The sequence below is a fragment of the Lingula anatina genome, chromosome 1, assembly GCF_051362555.1.
Source record: "Lingula anatina isolate TDL-2025a chromosome 1, LinAna3.0, whole genome shotgun sequence".
In the NCBI taxonomy this organism is placed as follows: Eukaryota; Metazoa; Brachiopoda; class Lingulata; order Lingulida; family Lingulidae; genus Lingula; species Lingula anatina.
Window position 1 is genome coordinate 9615727 of NC_141767.1, and position 23738 is coordinate 9639464.

Below are 23738 nucleotides of genomic sequence, written 5' to 3' on the forward strand. Positions count from 1 at the left end.
ATGCTCAAAATGAGAAGGAGCCGGTGCAAAGCAGTTCAAGTTAACCTTGGACCTAAATAGAGAAGGCCTTCTCTATTTAGGTCCAAGAGTTAACCAAAGAGTTAATTTAATATACAAGCCAACAAGACTAGCTATTTTCTTATTCAAGTAACCTAAATTATCTTTTTAAAACTTTGTTTAGCTGTGCAAATTTTGATTTGACAATGCAGCATTACGCATATGTTTTTTGTTTGTTTTTAATGCATACTCGGTAGCGTTAAATACTCAGTAGAACTATAAGGCTTTACATATATACACTTACATGTACAACATATACCCCGTTAAATAATTTTATTGTTGGTAAATTATTTTTATGTCTTTTATTATTTATCCACTTAAGTTTCTTAAAGTAAAGTGGCTTCAGTCACGTTCTTTTTAAAAGTCGTGATCTCATTAAAAATAGCTAGTTTTATAGCTTTGTACCCTAGATCTACTTATTGGTAATAAATTTCTATCCACATTGGTTCAAAAAAGCACTATACCCCATAATAATGAAAGAAGTGTATGCATATATTTTCTGCTGAAAGAAATAAATCGGTCTCCAATAAATCATAAACTTGCATGCACATGTACAGTACAAGTACTGGTATTTGATTTTTTTCTCCAAATTACCATGGTGTAACTCGAAACAATTTTCAAAAACACAGAAATTAAAGCAAGGATTTTATCATATATTTCCAGGTTTTATTTTGAAGAAGACAAAATAACATTTTTTTCAGTTGAAAATTTATTACTCATGGAATAGGATCAAAGTTCAACAACCATGCATATATGTCATTGATAATGAATGAAGTCTACATGGGTCTACATGAAGGGGAACCTGGTTAGTGGATTAATTATTGTATAGTTGCACTGAGATTTCAACAGTGCCTATCCTCAATTAAACAACTAAAATTGTTGCCTTTCAAAATAGCCGATACAAAGACTGGTAATTGTAAAGTGACTTTGATCAACTTCCAAAGCCATTCAGAAAATGCACCCAGTTAAAATAACTGTAAACATAGCCTATTGTAATTCAATAGCACATTATTTTTCGTTCTACCCGACTTGTTTGTGACAATCCAATACATGTTCCTGGCTGTAAATAAACACAGCTGTCTTTGAGGCCTAGTATACTGTATTTGACCAGGTCGTGCTCCAGTTTCAGGTATTGGTTGCTGATAAGGGAGGCCAGTGAAGCTGAATCAGAAATACTGCTACCTGTTGCTAAGCGTCTCAGGAGCCTACACATATGGCAGCCAAGAAATATAGGGGGACAGGAAGAATCCAAGTTAAGGAACAGCGGTGTACTGTTCACCAGTGCTCCTTTGGACAAAATGCCTGTTTTAAATAGGCTTAATGTTGTCTGTAGCCCTTGGTCAGTGCTGGAAAAACTGATAAGTGACTACTAGACCTAGTAGTTATTCTGAAGCAGTGATTTCTTCAGCGGATGTCTTTAAGATGCCACAAATAACAGTTAAGATTGGTAAGGAAACAGCTGGCGGTGTAGATATATATATACAGTATATATATTGTATTAGTGGTTCATTAGGTAGAATAAGTTAGATATGTCATTTTTAATGTAGGAACCAATATAAGGATCTTTATCCAAACTTTAACAGTTACAGACATTGACTGATCTTTAATCTTTGGTGTAAGTAAATTTCATATTTTTTTCCATTTTACAGCAAAATAAATTTTCATGTTTAATATTAGAAAAAGTGGCTTCATTACAGATTGTTTGATAGTCTTTCATTACCAAGCAGACTTTTTGCATAAATTTTAATAAATTTATGGGCATTCATTTGGTTGATTTTTTTTCATCTATGAGAAAATGTTTTTCTGATGTCTCAGCAGGTGTCGTTTTAGAAATATTAATGAGCACTGACATGTCAACAGTGCACACTTGTTCACACAAATCACATAAAATATTCCAAAGTTAAAAGTACACATGCATTTCCTGAAATTAATTAACACACTTGCTTTAAATGCTAGTTTCAATGTGGATTTTTTAATATACTTTTTGCATTTATCTGAGAGACAAACAGAAATAAAACATTTTCTCATTCTTTGATTTGAATTATTCCAGAACCTCCAGAGGTAGAGGAAGAAGATTTGGTGAGTGCAAGTAATTTAAGCTAATGACCTTAGTGAAGAAAATACATGATAATGGTTGTTTTGATGAACAACATGCTTTCTTCTGAGAAATCCCCACCATGTCTATTTCTTAGCAATAACTTTGTGGTCTGTTAGTTTTCTAGATTTCATCTATCTTTTTAACAGTGTAGATTATATGGAAAGGAAATCGATGGAAGCAATTTTTGTGTAGGCTGATTTTCCAGCCATACAGGATATATCACAAGCATTCAATGAATTTTATGATATTTTTCAAAATATGAGAGTTCATTTTTTGGCTCTATATAAGTACATACCAGTGTTGTACTAGTCAAAAAGAGTAGCAGTTACATTTTAGATGGCAAATATTGAATCTGGGATTCCTTGTTTATTATAAGTGTACAATATAGGAAAATTGAGTGAGTGAATACTTTCATTGAAACAGGAGCAGTGTCTAAAAAATGTAACACCGTACTCCAGTACAACTTCACAGGCCTGTAGCCAGCAATTTCAAAAGGGGGGTTCTTTTACTGAAAAAGTGGGCCTTTCTCCATAAAAACTTCATGAACCTAGATCAAATTTTACCCAGAGTGGACTGCTTCCCAGCAGAAGGGATGGTTCTTTTGGCCTGCTGCATCTCTGCCAGAGCTGTTTACCATGTAGAAAGAACATATTGCCATAGGTTACAGAAAATAAAGGTTAATTCTCAGTATGACAGAGAAACAGAACTTTGAATCATTAATGTCATTTTCTCCTCTAGATATTAAATGAAAGCAGACCGTTTTTTTTCCATTTTCATTTTATTGTACTTGTAGTTTGCTCTGCTTCAGATTGGCTCAATTCATGACATCTCTCCTGATATATCCCATTTCCCCCCGGTTACACAAACACTTGAAAAACAAATGTTTTCTTTCTTTCTCTTTCATAGCAACTCATTTTCCTCTTACAGGTGACCTGGGGTGTAGGTGAAGGATTTACACAGTAAATAATTATTCACATTAAGCAAATATTCTCTGCCAAAAGCAGCTGTGGTCCATTTCAAAAATTTCACGGCTCTTTGATAAGAATGTCTTTTTGCATTATTATTCAACTTGACTCACTCTAGCTGATACCAGCATAATACAGACAACTTATTAACATATAAAAGTCTTGATAGAATAAATATGTAAGGTGTTTATCTCTTATCTTTAGTTTCAGGGGAGACATTTTAAACAGAACTACTATATTTCTTTTACCAGGTTGGGTTTTCAGTGCAAAAAACATGGGAATAGTTACAGCACGGTTCATGTCACCACTTTTATGCTTGTCATACTTTGGGAACCTAGGTGACACGGAAAATATTTTTTTAAGGCTGCTGTTGGACTTGTTATCTTTGATCTGCCAGCTGTAACCTGATGTATTGTGGCTCATAAATGTAAACATCAAGGTATCATGTAGAATGTGGTCCCATCTGAACAAAAACTTTTGAGTTGATATAGTATTATACTTGTTTACAAGTGATAGTTGACAGGGCTTTATCTAAATGTATTGTAGGATATCCAAATAATAAAAGCTATAGAAAAAGATTAGGGTAATCCGTTATTATAGAAGTTTGGTGTGATTGGTATTATATACCTTTCTTAGACAGGTAATGTGGCATTGTGATATAGGTTGCCTCTTATCAGGGACGTCTGATTGAAATATTATAGGTACTATGTGCAGTAATGCTGTGTAGGCAATTTTGATGATAAAATTGATTTGCAAATAGAATTTTTTAAAAATATGTTTGTTAAGTGCATGTTAAAACAATGATGGAATGTGATATGCTATAATTTTCTATTGAAGTTTTTACATTAATTGAGAAGTGGAAGAAGCACTGGATTGAAAAAAACTACAAAGGAAATTTCTCTCTCAGACAAAACTGAAATAAGGCCTTTCAGAAATCACTCCCAGCATTTAAACCCCTGGATAGCAGCTTTAAATTGGACTGCTTCAGAAATTATTCCTATAGTTTTTATTTATAAAGCAAAACAATGTGTTCTGACCTGGCAACCTGGGCGGTCACTGCCTGGCTGACCAGTCAGTCCCATAGGCCATGTCTGGCTTTTACTTAATAGTAAGGAAATTCCTGTCCATTTTTCTCTTCCCTTTGGGACATTTCACAGTTGTTGGGTGTTTAAAGCCTGCGTATTAACCTCCCTCGTGTTAGAGCGCTCAGACCAAAGAAAAGTTACGTAAACTTACTGTTTGGGTTTGACGCAATCCACTGTGGGATCAACAGTGACAATTGTATTTCTCATCTTAACACGCTTTGATTGTTAGAATTGCAAATCAATAGGCATGTAATGTATTTGAAAAGTGCATTGATTAGTTTCACTGTAGCTGAGGTAGTAATGTGTAAATATGTTTTGTTAATCAATTATGAGAACACTTGTGACTAAATTTGGAAGGTAGTGGAAACTAAGTGTATAAGGAAACACTATTTATGTAATTGTTTATCGAGAAAGATTAAGAAACTGATGCACACTAGTAATATACCACGACAGATGATTATTTTGAGTGATACATTATCACAGTTTTCAGTTGAGAATATCTGGAACATATTGCAATTTTTTCTCTAATTTTTGTTATAACATGCTCCGATTTACCACACCTGTTGTAAGTTACTTATTATTTTTTAAATGTAAAATATGGCCTATTATGATGACTAAATCTCTGTCAGAATAGGTCAAATTTGCAAATTTGGCAACACAGTAATGATGTTTGGGAACTTCATATTTAATTATATACTGAAATATATGTTTTCAAGCTTGGGAAGGGGAAAATACAGTCACTTTTTTTTCAACAAAATTTTTATCCTTTGTAGAGATTAAGCAGTTGACAGTCACTTTTTTTTTTTTACAAAAATTTCATCCTTTGTAGAAATTAAGCAGGTCGACTAAATCTATGTACGTACATCAGTACATCAGCCATACATGCATCGTACAACAGATCAAATGAAACTTAGCTTTATCACTACCCTATAGGCACTAATACCCTAGTATATTTTCCTGATTTTGGTGCTGGTCTATCTGTTTAACAAGGGGTACCCTTCCCCATACTGGTAACTTAGGAAGTTAAGAGATTAGCATATAGACACAGCTTTGTCTCCAGGCTATGCGTGTTGGCTGTCGCTAAGGTGGGTTACATGCTGTCTCTTGCTTAATGTATAACCTTTGACATATTGATGAAAATAAACTTAACACTCTTTTTGGTGAATTTTTACTTTATGATACCATGTTTTAGGTTTATTTAATTTTGCTTGTTTATTTATGTATATTATTTATTTATTTATTGTTTTATTTTTATTTATTATTTATTTATTTGTCAAGATGAAGTGGGCATAACTGCATGATATTCTATTCCCTGAGTACTCGCATGTGTGAATCCTGAAATTGGAGAGAGAGAGAGAGAGAGAGAGACGACTGTTAATAAGCCAGTTGTGAAGTCAATAAGAAAGTCTTTAGCAGATTCTAATCAATACTGTGTATTTTACTCTGTGGCGACTAAATCATTGATCCCAACTTAGTAGTGCAAGGATTGCATTCAGTTACATTTGATTCTGGTTGTTCCTGTTGTCAGCCTTCCACATTGTGCAGTGTACAGGACTGGTAGAAAAGTAAACTATTACTCCCAATCAATACCTACTTTACTGTAATCCATGTCTTGTGAGCTTAATGTTATTACTTTGGCCCTGATCATGCTGGCTGTTTGGTAACAGTGATTTTACATTATCCCTGTGTCAACAGTCACAGGTAGTGTCCAGAGGAGTTCTGTGTGATGAAATCCTCAGAACAAAAGGCTAATAATTACATCTCTTCAATATTTGCACCTTTGATAAAGTGAACATTCCTCAGTCAGTGCTCTAAAACTGAGCCCTTGATTCCCGGGCAACAGCCTAGTGCTTTTCATCCTCCCTTTTTTGTACTGATATATTAATCATTTGGGTTCCCTGTCCTTAATTATCAAATGATAGTATGTGGTTGTGCAAGCATCACAGTCCCCTGTGTTTGGATAGCTCTGTATGGGAGAATACTTAATGGACCTAGAAAACTTGAATGGGCTTAATGGAGCGAGTTGACAGAGACACATAACTGCAATAGCAAGCTTGTAGCCAGTCACAGTCTTGTATGTTTGGATAAAAGTTAACAGAAATCCTAATGCTTATAAGAATATCAAAATTCAGGGATAAGTAGACTTTGATAGGATTTGGACCTGATGGTGACAATCAGAGAAGAAAGCAGGCATTTTGTAAGTGTATTGTTAAGTTTAAGTGATATTTGTGTTGTTGATGTAGCTCTTTAATGTTGTCCTTGACAACATGTTCTTTTTGCCATCAATTGGTTTTTATGGCAGAATGAGTTGAAATATGATCATATCATTTATTACGTGTACCAGTACCCTAAACATATGAAGATTAGTTAATATCCATTATAAGTTATTTATCTAGCCATATCTTTACTGAGTGTTAATATTTTGTGTGTGTACATGTATGTGTGATAAGACCTGTGTCATCTGAAAAAGGGAAAATATCTGGAATTAAAAGAAAGGGTAAATTAACCCCCTCTTTATATACCAATTAAATTGGTTACAAGATGAATATTTATTGTATTAGTATATTCTGTCATCAATTATCACTCTTGAAACATAGAAGGAACCAGTATTTATGTTTATTGTTTTAAGTGTATTTTTGCATTTTTACATTATATTTCATATTGGACTTGATAATGTCACATCTGTACATGCATATCATGATTATTTTGTTTGACTGCCAAGATTGCAAGATATCTAGAGCAACATGTGGAAAAGTAGCATATCATGGTGATGTATGATTATGGGACATCTGGTGATCTGTTTTTCAACATTTTTTTCTTTTTTAAAAAAAATTTAGAACAGATTATGGATTGGTGATATTTCCTTTTATTTTATTTCAGGAGGATCTGTTGGCCACAGATGGACTTTTCATAGAATATTTCAACACCTTTTTGTCCTTGCCAGTAAGTTTAGATATTGACAAAGATAATGTTGCTCAATTTAGTTATGTTAATTATGTTTTACATTACTGATACACAGTTAATTGTTCTGCTTGTACTTTGTACTTGAAAAAAGTTTAACTTAAGAAAAAAATTTTTCTCCATGAATCATTACACATTTGTATTAAGTTCAGTTATGTTACTGCAGTTGAATTGTCATTAAGAAAAATATAAACAGTGTAACAATATGAATTTATTCATTTGACTTATAACAGGAGGTTGACTTTGTGAAAGAAAAGAAAATGCTTTCCTACTCAGAAAAATATTGTGCCAAACAATTGTGTGTGTGTGTGTGTGTGTTTTCTATTGGGATGTTTTATTGGCACAACATGCTATTTACAAGAAATGACAACAGAATTAATTTGTGTTATTTATAAAGTCAGATCCCTACAAAATTGAGTTATCGATTACTTTTTTTCTAAAAGCTCAGGCTAATTATTGTGGATGAAAGTGCCATCACCTAAAGCAATTTTAGGAAAATGTCTGGTCTTAATGAATTAAATACCCAATGCAGGTGTTTATATATGTGTATATGTCGTCATCATTTCTATTCCAGACATTTCCAGAACCGCTATGTTTTAACAAGAACACAGGTGGTTTTGAAATTGTCACAGATGCTAAGAAGGAGTTGGCAAAACAAATAAAGGCTGCTGTTCGCTCAGCCAAGAGAACACCAAAAATTTACAGAGTCACCAAGAACCACAGCTTCAGTGATATTCCTCTTATTCCAATAGAAGAAGACACGGAACCAGAAAAGAGAGAGATCAATACCAGCTTTACTGTCAAGGTAGGAATATGTGGCCATACAAAATATCAAGTTGTCTGCTTCCTGGGTCTCTGTCACAGAAGATTAGAAAGGAAAATATGCAGGATTCATTCATAAGTTACCATGTCATGAAGTCAGTTAAGTTGATTTCCTATTGATTTCTTATTAGGTGTTTTAAAAAAGCTCAGTGCTTTGTTGGTTGGGTGTTCAAAGCAAATTTAATTCAATTTACTTCATGGACTTAAAAGGTTGAACACTCATGGGAACAGCAGTGGAGGCACCCTCCATTTGGGACACAAAACTCCTAGACGCATGTAAACACTGTTAAAACTCCTGAATCACATTGCTGAAAAGTTTTCGAGATCAGTCTATCTTCGAGGAGATTCTTGCTGCATTGCACTCAGATTTAGTGGCTTAGATACCTGGTGTACTGAAGCTGCTAAGCAATAGTTAATTACCCCCTAACAGGTCATTAGGCGTGCCAGACTTCTAAGTTGGTTAAGTTGAGTGCAATTTTGTGAGAATCCCCTTGGAGATGGATCGATCCTGCTAGATTGATCTAGGTATGGGGATGGGGTCCTAGTGGCCATGGTAAGGAGAAGAGACTTGATGATAAGGGTCTGTGCATATTCTTATAGTCTGCTGATTTCTGAAGTCTTTTAAGAAATTCTCAAATCAACTCAATCAGTGTCCATATATTTTGGACTGAAATTGATAAGGGTCAGCTAAAACATTGGATACTGCTATAACAGATATTTTATGAATATCCTATTAAATGTCAGTATAGATAATGATTTAACTTGAGACGTGAGAAATAAAAGATGGTTGCTTTTTTAAATATTACATTTGAGTCTAGTCTGATCATGACATAAATTCATTTCTCATGTAAGAACAATGCATTGCTGACTGGAAGGATTGATCTTTCTTAATACTGCATTTTCTGTTTTACCTATTAATTCATGAGCTGATTTAGGCCTATAAACTTAATTCAAAATTTGCTATAGCCTAATCTGTTATCTATGTGATATCGGTTGGTCAAATTGCATTGATCATTTTCTTATTTATTTCACAAGTGTGTATTTAATATCTTGTTACAATCACAGGAGAATCAGCTGTCTCAGGCTTTAGATATTATCAATGATTTATTATTGAATGATCAAACAATGTTTTGTCAGCTGTCTACTTGCAGGTTCTCACCAAAAGGTGATCATATTATTTTTGGTAGATTCATACTTCAGTGATTTTTTTCACAAATTTTTGTATTTATTATTTCATTTATTTATTTTTATTTATTGTTTTAAAAGTAGTATCTCTTTGCTATATTCAAGTTGTTAATTGCTGCACCTCAAAATATCTAGCAACAACCATGCCCTCCTCTCTAGATCACATTGTACTCTTGAACCTATAAAATCAATCGATTCCATTATTGTATTAGAAGCAAAAAAAGGAAAAGAAAAGAACATATTAACTGCAATTAGTGATATTGGCCAGAGATGGATTTGTTTACGTGGGGACATTCAGAAGTTGTTTCCATGCTGCAAAGTGTATTGAAATCAATACTTGACTGTGAACCCACTTCTTTGCACAATCTAAATCTACTGTATCATTGTAGTGCTAATGCATTTCGAACATACAGTTCATAGATTTTTTTACATTATTTGTACTGCTAGAAATAATTTCAATTGACTGCTACAATTAGTTTTTGAAGAATCCAAGTGGAAAATAAATGATATAATGAAGGGATTATTTAGGGGATTGGACAGCTTTTTTAGGGTAGTTGAAACCCAGAAGTTATTTTTATTTAACAGGGGTCAGTGTGAAAGCATTGGCTCATGGAAGACAATTTGTGAGTCTTAATTGAGAAAATATAAATTGATTTGGCATTTTGTATTTTTGAAAAATAAAAATAAAAATATTGTAAAGATAAAAATTTCAGAAACAGTTGTTAGAGTACTAATAATTTATGTAATATATAAAGGAAGCATTCTGTTAAATTTAAAACAATTTTTTTCTTTAGACCCTGAACAAAGAACAAGGAATCCATTGGATAAAGCGTGAGCGCCTGCCAGCTTTCTTGGAGAGTGACTGCTATGTGTTATACAGGCTTTCAAAGGTCCTCTGTGAGGTGCAGCTATCAGGGAACACTGGAGAATATGTTACCATTAAAATTGATCACACACCTAGACCGAGGAAGCGTCGAAAACGGGAAATGACCCCTCCTCCTGAAGTGGATGAGTCGGAGTCCTTGTTAAAGAACTGTTTCATATGTATGGGGAATGCTAGTACAACTGATACAGATGCTTGGGTATCTCAAGCTAAGATAGCACATGATACCAATGTGACTGTGTCAGGGGAAATCCGTCCATCAAGTGCTACAACTAGTTTCAAATCTCCTCGCCGGCCAACAAGTGGTCGTCCAGTCAGTGCCTTTAGTTCTGTGGACAGTTATCGTAATACAGATAGTGGACTTGGAATGAGTAGCCCAAGTAAGCTGGGCTCAATCTATGGAAGTGGTTATCATATAGAAGGGATTCCTGATGTTGAAAATGAAGATGATCTTGATGATGAAATTCAGTCTAGCAAATTGTTTGATGACAGTTCTAAGCCTCACACACCAAGGCCATCAGATGTGGTGTGCTATATTGATGAAAGTATGACCAGTTACAGAAGCAGAGGGCCTGCATTTTATACCAACAAGCCAAATACAGACAGCCAAAGCAGACACCAAGATGGTGACAGCCAGCTTATCTATGACACAAAATCTGTAGGTCGTTCAGATGATGAGGATTCTTCATTTTCAGAATTCCCAAGATCAGAGACCCCTGATTCTGAGACCTCATTAGATCTGACTGCAATCCAGGACTTGGATGAATATGCTGATGTTGTAGTCGCTACAGCCCTAAAGTATTCCTTTGCCTCTGCAATTGGCAAAGACCCAGCTCGCATTGCTCAACTGCCTCAAATCAAAAAGCTTTTCCCAAGTGAGCGCTACATTGACACTACAAGGGAGAAATTGAAGGAAATCTATCTGGATGCAAAACCAGTGCCATTTTTACACCAGACGCCAAAACAGCAAGATACCATGGGCAATTCTGAGAACACTGTTAGCAACAACAAATTGGCTTCACCTCCAGCACAATCAATAAATGCCAAAGAGGATAAAGCAAAGAAGCCTGTGAAAACTAAAGATGGTGGTTATGACAGTGAGGATTCTCTCTTAGGCAGTGATGATGACTATGAAGAGTCTGATACCATGTTCAGAAAGCACAAAAAGCAGAAGTCCTTTGGTTTGAATACTAAGAAAGGCATTGAGGAATTTAGGAAGTTTTTGAAGGGAACCCAAGGTGAAAAGAACTTAAATCTGTGGCTGGATATAGACAGGGGGAGACTGCTACCTATAGATGATCAAGAGGAAATACAGATGTAAGTATGATTGGAAGTGTGAATTGTATTGCCAGCTTTGAAAATCATAAATGCTGAAATATTTTCAGAATATTTAAACTTCATTTGGTATAGCAGTCTCAAAAAAAAAAAAAAAAAAAAAATTATGCCACTCTACATTTAGTGTGTAAACTTGTAAATTAGTAGAATTATACAACCATATATTTTAAATAAGTTATCAGAGTTAAAAGTGTTATTTCAGGTAAATTATAAGAACCTACTATTTCAGGTACCTGGCTGCTATGAGAGAACGGTACTTCAAGCATGGTTCTGTGATGGAGCTGTCACAAGCTGTCAAGCTAGCACTCAAGCTCACAAGACCAGAGTGCTGGACACTGGAAAAACTATTCTCTGTCCAGGAGAAGATTGCTGAACCTTTGGTGTGCTACTGGTAAGTGAAGGTTTTTAGTTCTCTATAAAACTTTATCAAATTCAATTTTGAGTAAAAGAAATTATATGAAATATTTACAAGTCCTTGCTTAGAATATTAGTTTTGTTCATTTAGTAAAGTAAAATGTTACCTTAACAAAAGTAATTAAAAGTAAATCAGGTGTAAGATGCAGATCCAAGAAGTTTATTTAAACATTGAAAATGGATGTAACCCATGTCCCCAATCTATTTCCAGGGCACCAAGGTTCCTACTGAAGCAAACTGTGAAGTATCACCCAGAGAAGAACAAATTATATCATCATCAAAAACTGCTACAGCCAGTCCCCAATGATCCATATCCCAACCCCCCAACTATGACACTGCTGCCCTTGAGACCCAAGTCCTGTGCACCCAGGTGTAAGCCAGTGGAGACGACTTCCACTGCCCCTCCACAGCCAGTTGAAAATGTGAGTATACCTTTTGGGATACAAACCCTGAAATAATTGAACAAACTGTTAGAGAGGCAAAATAACCTTCATTGAAAACTGGTAAGAAGCTTACAGGGTGTTTTGATTTATTTCATAAATTTTTATTTGCTAAAATAATAGGTGACTTGGGAAAGAGGGTCAAAGGCTATGGTTGTTATTGCAACTAATATCCTTTCTTTAACTAAAGCAAATTTCAAGGTATTTCAAAAGAAATAATTTTGTAAATATCAGCTAGTATATGCATCTTCAAGGTTGCCCACATTATAGTTATAATTTTTGTGAGCTTTTTCATTGTAAACTGAATTTCTAAATAAACAGTTGTATTACCTAGAATGTGACAATTAATCATATTAAAATCATCTGACATTCAGGTGCCAAGTGTCTCTCCTGTCCAGTCAACCACATCACCTCTCGTTGGCTTAAAGCGAGTCTACTCCATTCCTGAGCATTTTCAACCTTACATACCAAGTATTAGCAAGGCCAAAAAGGAGCTAGCAAACTCTAAAGAGATACAGGAAGCATCTGAAAAGAAAACGAAGAAGAAAGAGCTGATTACACCAACTTTGGTACTTGATTCTGGGAGGCCTGACAGTGCAATTTCTGAGAGGTAATGAAGAGATTGTGTGTCTAAGAGTGTCTAGAAGTTAAAAAGTTTAAATTGAAAAAAGAAAAGTAAGTAATTTTAATAGCCAAAAATCAAATTAGTTTTCTTTGGTTACCTAGGAAGAAATATTATTATAAATTTTAATTTGATTTACTGAATATGAATTAAAAAAATTTTTCCACAGATCTTCACTTCCTTCAAGACCAAAAACAGCTCGCTCGTCAAATTGGGAAACACAGTCAAATGCCTCAGACAAATCAACAAAGAGACCCAAATCAGCTGACACCTCTTCTAAAAAGTCAACTCATGATCAGAGCAGAAGAAGCAGCACCAGTTCCATTTTTGAAGGTGGGAGACGCATGGAAGGACTTCTCCAGGCACTGAACTGTGAGAAGCAGGCTGGCATGTTCCTGAAACGATACTTAGAAAAATCTGGAAATCAGGTAAAGCTTTGGGCCTTTTAGCAAACCAACTCCCATTCAGTTTCATTTCAGTAGTAAAAACAATTATTTTTTGTAAGTTGGATTTTGCAAATTTGATTAAAACCTATTTATATATCATGTGTACATGATTTTTTTTTCGATAACTTTGCACTGTAAGCAATTTGCAGTTTGCATGGTTTATATATTTATCACTGAACTTGAATCACTGAACAAAAGCTGGTATAAACAAGTGTATTTTTATATGCATCTTTGGAGAAGAGAATAAAAAATTCAAAATGAATCAAAAATTTCTCTTACAGCTCTGGATCAACTGCATTAGTTTCTGGAAGGAGGTACAGGAGTATCACCAGACATTTTATGAAGATGTAATAGATCCTTTTGCTTTATCCAAGAAAGCACAACACCTTAATTCTCAGTTTATTGTGGAGGGGTCCCCATTTAACATCGGTTGCAACAGCGACATGAGGAAGCAAATTAATCGTCAAATTGACCCACCATTTGAAGAACTTTTTGATGCAGCAGAAGAATATGTGCTTCATGTTTTGTATGTGGCCTGGATGCAGATGAAAGTGAATGATCAGGAGACATATAAGAAAGTAAGATGAAAGAATCATAATGTTACATATATTTTGTAGAAGTCATTACGTTTAATGAATCAATGCAAAAAAGTGGATCGCTTTAATGATAAAAGAGAAACAAAGATCGTTTTAAGCGTTTATATTCACAGTAATTCCATTTAACATTTTAAGTGAGTTTATATAAAAAAATTAATTTATATGATAAAGAAGAAACAAAGATTGTTTTAAGTATTTAAATTAGCATCACTGTTCACAACGTTTCCAGTAAATACATTGACAGTGATGAATGTAACTGCAAATGTGGAAATCAAGTCATTTTTATTATTTTATCACTTTATTTTTATATTCCTTAATTTATACATTTATAGATTGAGCTCATAGAGGTCAAGAGACAGCTGGAGACAAGGTCCAAGTATGTGATAACATTACAGAAGAGAGGCCTGATCAGAGAGGTAAGAAATGTCTCACCAAAGTAATAACTAGAACTCAACCAACTTCCTCATGGAATGATTCTTATGTTTGATCATTGTCTTTATTTTCCTTTATTTTATTATTATTATTTTTGTTCCACAATGTCTTTTGTTTTTAATCAATAAGTTTAGTCTCTGTTAATTTTTTTACATTGTCTCCATTTTAATTATCTGGTTTGTGTTCCACTGCACCTTTTGTTTTTAATCATTTATGTTTAGTTCTTTTGTCTCTGTTAAAGTTTTAGTCTTTTATTTTTAACTTTTCCGAGGATTGTTTTCTAAATTAATCTTTCCTTCTTCATAATATTTCATGTTCATTTGTTTTTGAAATTTACAGTTTGAAAAATCTGCATATGAAAAGGTAAACTGAGTATAGTAAATGATGTTATTAACTGTGGCATTTGGGATTGTTTATGCATGATATATATATATGTAGTTTAGGATGATATAACAATAACCATTATAGCTCTTTACAGTAACCTTGCTTATGCAGAGTTAAACATTGAATCTTGAGGATTGTTTAATCTGCATATTAGGGCAACCAGTTTTTACTACCAGCTCATTTAAACTAACAACAAATATATATATATAGGTGCTATGTTGCTTTATCAGAAACTAGTATCCTATTATTGTTAAAATGTCGAAACTTGTTGACTGTTTATTTATTTATTTATTTATTTATTTATTTATTTATTTATTTATTTACTCAGCCCTTTTAACTTAAAAAGGTAATTTGTCAAAGATACATTGAAGCTGTTATTACTGAAATTCAAACCATAGGGAGGGGTATGAAGACCAATAAATCAGAACAAAAAAAGTTTAAAAAAAGTTCTCATGTATTGCTATTTAGACAAGCCTCTTTTCTCTGGGTAATCAGATCTGAGAATCATTTTTAAATTCATTCATTTTATATCCCCATACTTTACTAGCTATCACATGCAAAGAATTACTAATATAATATGCACTTGCTAAAATGAAAATACAGAATATATGCAGTAGCAGGTAGTAATTGTTTTGTTGAGAGAAAGAAACATGAAAATAGGAAAGCATTAGTTAAATAATTAATGTGTTTATTAGCAGGATATGGTGTATTATGTATAATTAATGTATGACTGACCATATTAACAACAAATATATTTTATTAAACAACTAACCCAAAGCAACAAAATTACAACTCTTTTTCAAAATTCTTTTAAATGAATCCGAAGTCCAGGCATTTGACTAAAGTTAATTCGGTTTGTCAGTTCAAAATTGATTTTTCAAGAAACTTACATTTAAGTTATGGAAGTTTCATTGCATTTGAGTTTAATCCATATTATCTGATACATTCAATCTTTTTTATCAGCTTTAGTTTTTTAGGTGAAAAACAGCTGTCTTCAAAAATTTTGCAAATACAGCTGATTTTCTTAAATCATGATTAACATTGAGTTTTCCTTTGATTTTTATCTCCTTAGGAATTAGTTGATGAAGAACCAACAGAGGGATACCAGGACCCAGTGTATGATGAATCATTGTGGGAAAAAATCCCAGAAGAATTCAGGGATTTTTCACTTTCAAACTTGGTATACAACCGAGTTGAACTAGAGGAGTTTCGCCTCTTTCTCAGTGATAACTACGCAAGTGTTGATTTGATGTGCTGGATTGACATGGAGGCTTTCAGGAGGATACCCCATGAAGACACCAAGAGGAGGGATATGAAGGCCAAGGAGATCAAAACTAAATACCTTACCAAGAAGTATTTCTTTGGTCCAAATAGTCCAGCTGGGAAGGAGGGACAAAATAAGGTAAGTGAAGAGAATATATTTCCCACTCAAAAGTATAACCATCAGTTTCTTATGACTGTATCACTATGTTTCTAAAAATTAAGTACTTAAATGAATAAATGGACAAATATAATGCAAACAACAACACGACTTGATTTTGTAGAAAAATTGATGAAATATTGAAATAATGATAATTATTGCTTAAATAGAAAAAAAGCTAATCAGGAATAATTGTTTTTTCTTTAGATTATGGAGTCTTGTGGGGGATGGGGCAAGCTTTTAGAGGACAGGCCCCCCAATGAGCTAGTCTTAGAGGCACAAAAATACGTTCAAGACAGACTGGAGAAAAAATGGCTGCCAATGTTTCTGGCAACAGAAGAGTTTGCAGATCGTCAGCGTCCACAGTCCAGCATGAGTGATGTGGTGGATGATGTCATGTCACAGAGAAAGAAGAAAAACCAAGCTGTCTGGAAGGTAAGCAAAGAACTTAAATGTTTATGTCAAAAGTTTATCTGTTTGTACCATGTAGAAATCTTCACTCTGTTATAACAGTTATTTATTTATTTATTTATTTATTTATTTATTTATTTATTTATTCTTTGCAGATGCTAGAAAGCAAATGGGTTTCCTCCTCAAAAGAAATCATAGGCTTCCGCAAGGCTCTATTGAACCCAGTCACTTGTCTGCAGTTTAGAAAGTTTGTTTCTCTGAAGGGAGAGTTCCTAGAAAATGATGTGCTTTTCTGGTTGGAGGTGCAAAAATATAAGGTAGGAAAGCACATTCTGATATTTTAGAATAATTCTATGTAAGAAAACTTTTTAATTTCCAAATGTAATTTTATTTGTTTTATTTAAATTGCTTGAGTATTTTCTTATCTTAAATTGTCCTTTAAAAATCTTATAGAATCATTGTCATGTGCTCAGATGATAGAAGTTGGTGCAAGTAACTATGTATTATATTTTGCAGGACATGTATCATGTGCACATGGACGATTCTTTGATCCAGCAAAAGATTTCGACAATCATCAATTGTTTCCTGGACTCCCAGATTCCTCCAAGCATTCAGATAGATGTCCCCACAGAGCAAGCTGAGAGGATATTGGAACGTAGGAGGGAGTTGGGGCCATACATCTTTAGGGAAACACAGGTGAGGTTGGGGAGGTCCCTATAAGCATTTCATTATGCTACATACTGCTTTTTTATTGTGGGTCTTATTATGTTGAAAAAATATGAAAAAAATTTATATGTAAGAAATATCCATTACAGCTAAATCTCATGTTCATAGGGAAGTTGATTCATTCTGAGCAGCAAGAAATTATGTTAACTTTGTTTGCATACATAATATATCAATATCATTTTATTTTCAGTTGACTGTGTTTAGGGTTCTTTTCCAACACTGGCCAGATTTCCAGAACTACAGAAGCAATATCTCAGAGAGTAAACTGGTGCCTACATTGGACAGGCTGAAAAAGAGGGCAAGAGCCAAAGAAATGAAGAAACAACGAGAGTTAGAAGAATTGAAAGAAAAGGTGAATAATTATTGAGAGGTTATACTGATGTGATGCTAATGAAATTACCAGTTTTTTCCAAATCTTGTTTGATCTACATGTATAGGAAATTGGTTAGTTGTCTAGTTAAGGGAGGAGGGGTCTTGCCTAGCATATAAAAATTCAAGCTGCTTTCTTTTAGTTTCTTGAATTTAATCATCACACACTCACACAAACACACACACACAAATTTGTTTATTATATGTCTATAAAAGGCTAATGTCACTGTGGCAGATTTTATTAACATCTTATTTACTTATTTTTGTGAAAAGATTTGGTAAATTTTAAAAAAATGCATAAGATCTACATGTAAAGGTGCTTTGGTGGGAAAAAAGCAGCAGTTTGAAATTCATTGGGTGTTTGTTATGAAAGTTTGAAATTGAGCATTGTTATTGCATTAATAATTCTTGTTTTTGGTGATGTTATTAAATATTTACTGGTGTGAATGATTGACATTGATAAATTGTTTGTATTGTTATGCTTTTATGACACATGAATCTTGCTAAGGCAGTGGTACTGTAAATGGAGGATTCTCAATTTTTACAACTATTTCTTTTGCATGTGTTCACAGAGGAAAAAGAAGGTTTGGGATGATTTCCAAACTGTAGATCTACCTATAGCTCTTACTAATGACCCCATTCTTGTCAAGGTTACTAACACTTATGAACTTTCATTTAGGACCTCTTCTTGTATAGCAGTCATTTAATGTGTTGCTTTTAGTGCACTTTATCTAATCCCTGCTTGTAGATTATTGCTAACCAACAACAGATTCCTCAGCACCAATTTGAAGACCATTTTTATCATCAAACTAACAAAAAACAACAGAAGTCACCTCATGGGAAACCAAGGCAACAGAGGATACTATCTTTTTCATTATCTAGCATGTTAGATGAGGAGGTGACTAATTCTGAGGATTACTGTGATGAATTGCAGTGGTGTGCAGAATAACTTCCTACAACTTTGCCTTCCTTGTTTTTGTTATCTTTTGTTCATCTGTGTGCAAATTCCAGGATTTTGACCAAATCTATCAATGAATTTATACCCTTTTCTGCACATTTATTCTGTATAGTCATTTTTGTGTTTGAAATGTGTTGTGTGGACATGCTTGGTTGTTCTTGCAATTCCAGTATCATTTCTGTTTGAATTTGTTTTGCCATCACTTATTGTGTGAAATCACTTTGTTTGAAGTGAGATCATTTTGTAAAAACATTGTCAAGTTAAAATCCATTGAATATGATAGTGCCTAATATTTTGCAGCTTTTTATATGTCACTTTATATATGGCTGTTATGCTTTGCTTCATTGGACACTGCTTAAAAATAATGAATAAAATATCAATACATACTTAGAAGCATTAAAAGTTGTGGTGTACATAATTATTAGGCATTTGAAGAATTAGGTCCGCTTCACAACAAGAGCTAGGTCACTAGTTGATTAACTATTTTTGACAGTGTTTATGCCAATTATGTGTGCTCATATATGCTGCATAGTCACATGTTTTAATTTTCATTATATATAACACTGTTTTTTTTTTTATTGCTGATTAGGAGGCTGCAAGACGGAGAGCACTGGGTCTGCCCCCAGAAGGTGAAGAGGGTGAGGATGATGAAGAGGAGGCATACGATCCATTTGCTTCATTGAAGCCCAAAGGGAAAGATGAAGGGGAGGAAGAAGCAGTTGAGAGGGATAATGGCAAAGTGTCCTGGACATACTCGCAATACATGTCTGCCTTTGCAGAGGAGGATGTTCTCAATAACACAGATGAGAGTACCTTCAGTTCCCTTGCTGATGCAGGTATGCAGCAAAAACTTCATATTTCAATGAGTCTGTTCACAAAAACTTGTTAATGATGTAAAGATAAATAAATAATTGCCCAAAAGAATTCACCATATTTAAATTGACTTCTTTATTTATTTATATTAGTAATGAAAAAGTTTTTCTTCACATAAAGAAAGATTTGAGCCAGGAAATTGATGTTGATCATCATATGAAATCTCCTCAATAATATTGTAATCATTACAATGTCTTATTTTCAGCTTCACTCCTTGATGTCAGTTTGTTTGGTGACAGTGACAAGGATTCTAGAAAAAAGAAGACCAGGAAGGAATCAGTTGACAAGAGCCAGCAGACTGACCAAGAGAAAGCCAAACTTCCACCCAGTGGCAGTGAGGGAGCTACAGGTATCTTTTCCTTTTTTTCAGAACAATAAGTGGAGAAATCATAAGTGTAGATTGTCATCATATTCATGAAACTGTCTGTAAAGTTTATTTACTCTAGAGATCTACAAAGCCTGATTAAGCCACAGGGGAATATGTCACCATTTCACTAGTATGGATTACATTACATTACATTATAAAAAAAGTATCATTAGTGATAACCATGAATATTTCAGTTATACAAATTATCTGCACCGTTAGTTCAATTTCATCATCTCAATCAATCAGGGTCAAAGCCCGGCAGTGCCAGACCAGGATCCAGGCCAGCCAGTGGCCAGGCAGCAGGCAAACCACAGGGACAGACAGCAGAACACACCCCCTCCCCTCCAGGTAGCAGACCCACCAGCAGCAGCCGCAAGGCCAGGGTGATGTCACCCAAGGAGAGAGAGCCTGCCGTCAAATCTGTGACTTACATAGAAGAAAAACAGAAAGTCAGGCTGGGAAGAACAATACCACCCCTGGTCAGGAAATAGGGTGTGTTGATCTGTTAAAGACTGGGGTCATACTGTAGTATTTTAGATAAAAATACAGACTTACTGGTAGATTTTTATTTTCCTATGAAGTATGTAAGTAAAGTTGACTTTTTTCTCTGTCTTAAGCAACAGTTTTTGATCCCAATCCCATAAATTCATTTCTTTACATACATTTAAGTCAGTTATTTTCCTCTACTTTTATATAATACAGTGTATTTTTATGAATGAGGTGTTTTGATATATATTTATATGCAAGAGAGAAACTAAAAACATGCAGGGTGAGTTGAATGTGTCAATTAAGAAAAATTATCAGTTTTCTGTCAAATCCATATTTGAATTCACTTTGTATCCATATTTGTATCCATAATATTTATGATTTGGACATCTAGTTTGCAAAGCCATAAATGTGATAACTCATATACAGAAATCATTTAGAGTCAACAGTTTCACCCTGTGATAAACAAACCTGATTATGCCATATAATGTATTTTTGTACTTGATGGTGAGGTACACTTATCATTCCCATCTGTCTTTGTGATATGATAAATATAATTGGTTATATATGTATATGCTTGATTGGGTGGGATAAATGACTAGTAATTTCCCTAATTTGCAGTTTTTGTTTAGGGAGGAAGGTTACACACTTATGCTTAAGAACAGTGAAATAAACAATTAACAACTAATTGCAAAAAGAAATGTGATATGTGCCAATGAAAGCAAAGTTTTTATGCAAGAGTTCAGCAGTTATGAAGGTATTTTTGTGAGAGGGAAGCTGTGCTGTTGTTAAAAGGGTATGTTTTGTGGTATAATTCTAGATTATGAGGTCTCATTGTGAAGGGTAGCAACACAGTATTAACATGGTATTTATATCAAAGTTTTAGCTTACTTAGGGTAATTTTTATAATTTTGCTGACAATCTGAATGAATATGTGTAGTGTTGGTAATACTATGAATGTGGTTCAATTTTATTTTTATATTTACTTATTTAGTTTGTGAAAGTATTTCAAAAGTATATTTAAAAAAAAGTTTTTTTTTTTTTTTTTTTTTTTTTGGGGGGGGGGGGGGTAAGGCAAGTTTTGTATTTATCTTAGTTTTACCAACCATGCTTTTAAAAAGTTCGCCAAGAATTTTTATCTATTTTCCATATACTCCTAGTAGCTGATACTCTCTGTAGAAAGGATGCTTGATCTACACATATTTCCCATATATGCACAACATTTATATATTGTACATTTTCTACGCACCTGAAGTAAATTACCATATTATTGCCATTTTTACTGAATGAAGCTTCGGACGCAGGTTTTATTTTTATACATTTTTTCTAGTCTCCATGTTACATAATTAAGTAGCTCAAGGCCTTGTTGTCTGACAACTTGACCAACATCGGTGAAAAACTGCTGAATGTATAAAGTATTTTGTAGTGCTAATAAAAGTGATTTTTACTTAAATAATCAATATTCCTGGACTTTAATTATTTGATGATACCATACTCACAGTGGTAGAAGAGTGATTCACTCCAAAAGGCTTGACAGCATGTAGCACTAAAGCTACCAGAACAATCACAGATTGATTCTTCACAAGAGATTAACAGATATATTTATTTCTCTGGCTAATTCGTGACATCTCAAAAGTGCACATAATTAATCTATGCGTAAAAAGTTAAGCCAAGGTCCATTGCTCCGACAATCTATTAGATCTTACCTGTAACGGATGGAAGGTCTATTGGTTCGAAATAATTATCCCTCTCCCTCCTATCCATCTCATCTCGTCTCAAATGAAGGTTGGATCGAGCAAAGATGCTCAGTCATAAAAATTGAAAAAAAAAAAAAAAACTGCAAGAAGGATGTTATCCATATGTTTTTCATTCAATCACAATTACTTGCACAAAAGCAAATAAATGTGCAATAAATATTGAATCCGACTTTTAGAAACGAGTGCTGACTGTACGTGTATTGTGCGTTACGTTTAAATTACATGTTGTTACTTTTGACAGCACTTACAAGTGATGTTTCGGTATTCCGTCGGTGTGATCGTCTTCAGATTGTTCTCTGCAGCTTTTGGAAGCAGCATTATTTTAGGGATGAAAAATTAACACGCAAAATGCTAAATTAATGTCCTTTGTCATATATTTAGCAAGAGAGATTTTTAAATAATGTAGAGAAAACTTTTTTCATCGTGTCCTCCATTTTTGAGTTAACGACTCTGTTTTGAAAGTATAATACAGCGGACTTCAAGAAAAAAGACGCAGGCAAGATGGATCTACCATACACGTGTTAATGAAAGTCAATGAGCTGTGGTATAATCAAATTACGACCCTTGTCGGCAAGGTGTGCTTGACGGCCCTTTACGATCGTTGATTTTGCTTACTATTATATAACTCATTGGAACTTGTGAGTAAGTCTTTCACCTGCCTCAAAAAAAAAAAAAAAAAAAAAAAAAAAAACAAAAACAAACAAAAAATGTTCCGAGTGTTTGTATCTTTTGCTAAGTTCCAAAAATGCAGAATATACACAGGTCCTTATTAGTGCCTCCTCAATCCCTCCAGTGGTAGATGTGAGTCCGGGTACGCGTTAATTTTTACCGCTCAGTTTTCGCTGAATCGATTTCCTAATCTTCACATACTCATTCTCAGTATATAGGTACATTTGAAGAAAACAGAAAAGTGACAAATAAAGTTAAAGATATAGTTGCGAATTTTGCTTTTTTCTAAATCTCTGATGACAGAAAGTGATAAATCTAGGATTTTTTACAAACCATTGAATCCATGCCTTGCTAGTATGGGGACAAAGCAACGAAAGGTTTGCCCATTTTGGTAACGAAAGTATTAAAAATCACCCTTTTGGATAATATTTGCACGTTATTAAAAAGAAAAAAAAATGTATTAGGGTATTAGGCCTACGCGATGCATGTTTATTTTAATGGCAGATTTTGTCCTCAACATCAAGTATAATATATTTTTTCACAATGCATGGTAACGAAGGTTTGCAAATTACTTTCTGTGGGAATGCACTTATGGGGTGTTTCGTCTAAAACATTTGACGTACTGTGTCCTCTCACCATATTTTCTTGCTTATGCTCATTAATGTCTAAACTATCATTGAAAAGCATCAAACAAATAAAAAATAATGAGGTGCGCCAAAACAGGTAACGAATTTTTTTTTCAATTTTTTAAAAATCCGGCAACGCTCATGAAAGTAGCCGCAAGCTATTTATTATTTAAAATAAACATTTAAGACATTGTCTAATACGTAAGACACCATACTCGCTTCCTGACAAGTTGCAGATTTTCAACTTTAGTAAAAATGAATTAGATCGATTGCAGAATGTGACACAGTAACGAATTAAGGAATTACGAGCTCCTAATTAATAAACAAAGGCATTATTTTGCTTTGTCAACA

At 34.0% G+C, this 23738-nt stretch overlaps 1 protein-coding gene across 6 annotated transcripts; it reads left to right on the plus strand.

Annotated features, from left to right (window-relative positions):
• Positions 1–7: 7 nt before the first annotated feature.
• On the plus strand, positions 8–21791 carry LOC106158566 (regulator of G protein signaling 22). 6 transcript variants are annotated; one of them, XM_087005605.1, is made up of 23 exons: positions 8–23; positions 721–862; positions 1181–1504; positions 2108–2136; positions 7086–7148; positions 7741–7971; positions 9968–11373; positions 11621–11782; positions 12017–12227; positions 12620–12855; positions 13037–13295; positions 13595–13891; positions 14242–14325; positions 14681–14704; positions 15798–16127; positions 16353–16580; positions 16712–16873; positions 17073–17252; positions 17473–17634; positions 18224–18235; positions 19199–19445; positions 19688–19831; positions 20096–21791. In XM_087005605.1, the coding sequence occupies exons 3-23, from the start codon at positions 1480–1482 to the stop codon at positions 20338–20340; spliced, it is 4737 nt and encodes a 1578-aa protein (XP_086861731.1). In that variant the 5' UTR covers positions 8–23; positions 721–862; positions 1181–1479; the 3' UTR covers positions 20341–21791. The 6 variants fall into 6 exon arrangements, with proteins under 6 accessions (XP_086861731.1, XP_086861724.1, XP_086861737.1 ...); XM_087005598.1 differs by having other exon boundaries at positions 12–147; positions 759–862; XM_087005599.1 differs by lacking the exon at positions 8–23 and adding an exon at positions 32–147.
• Positions 21792–23738: the final 1947 nt, after the last annotated feature.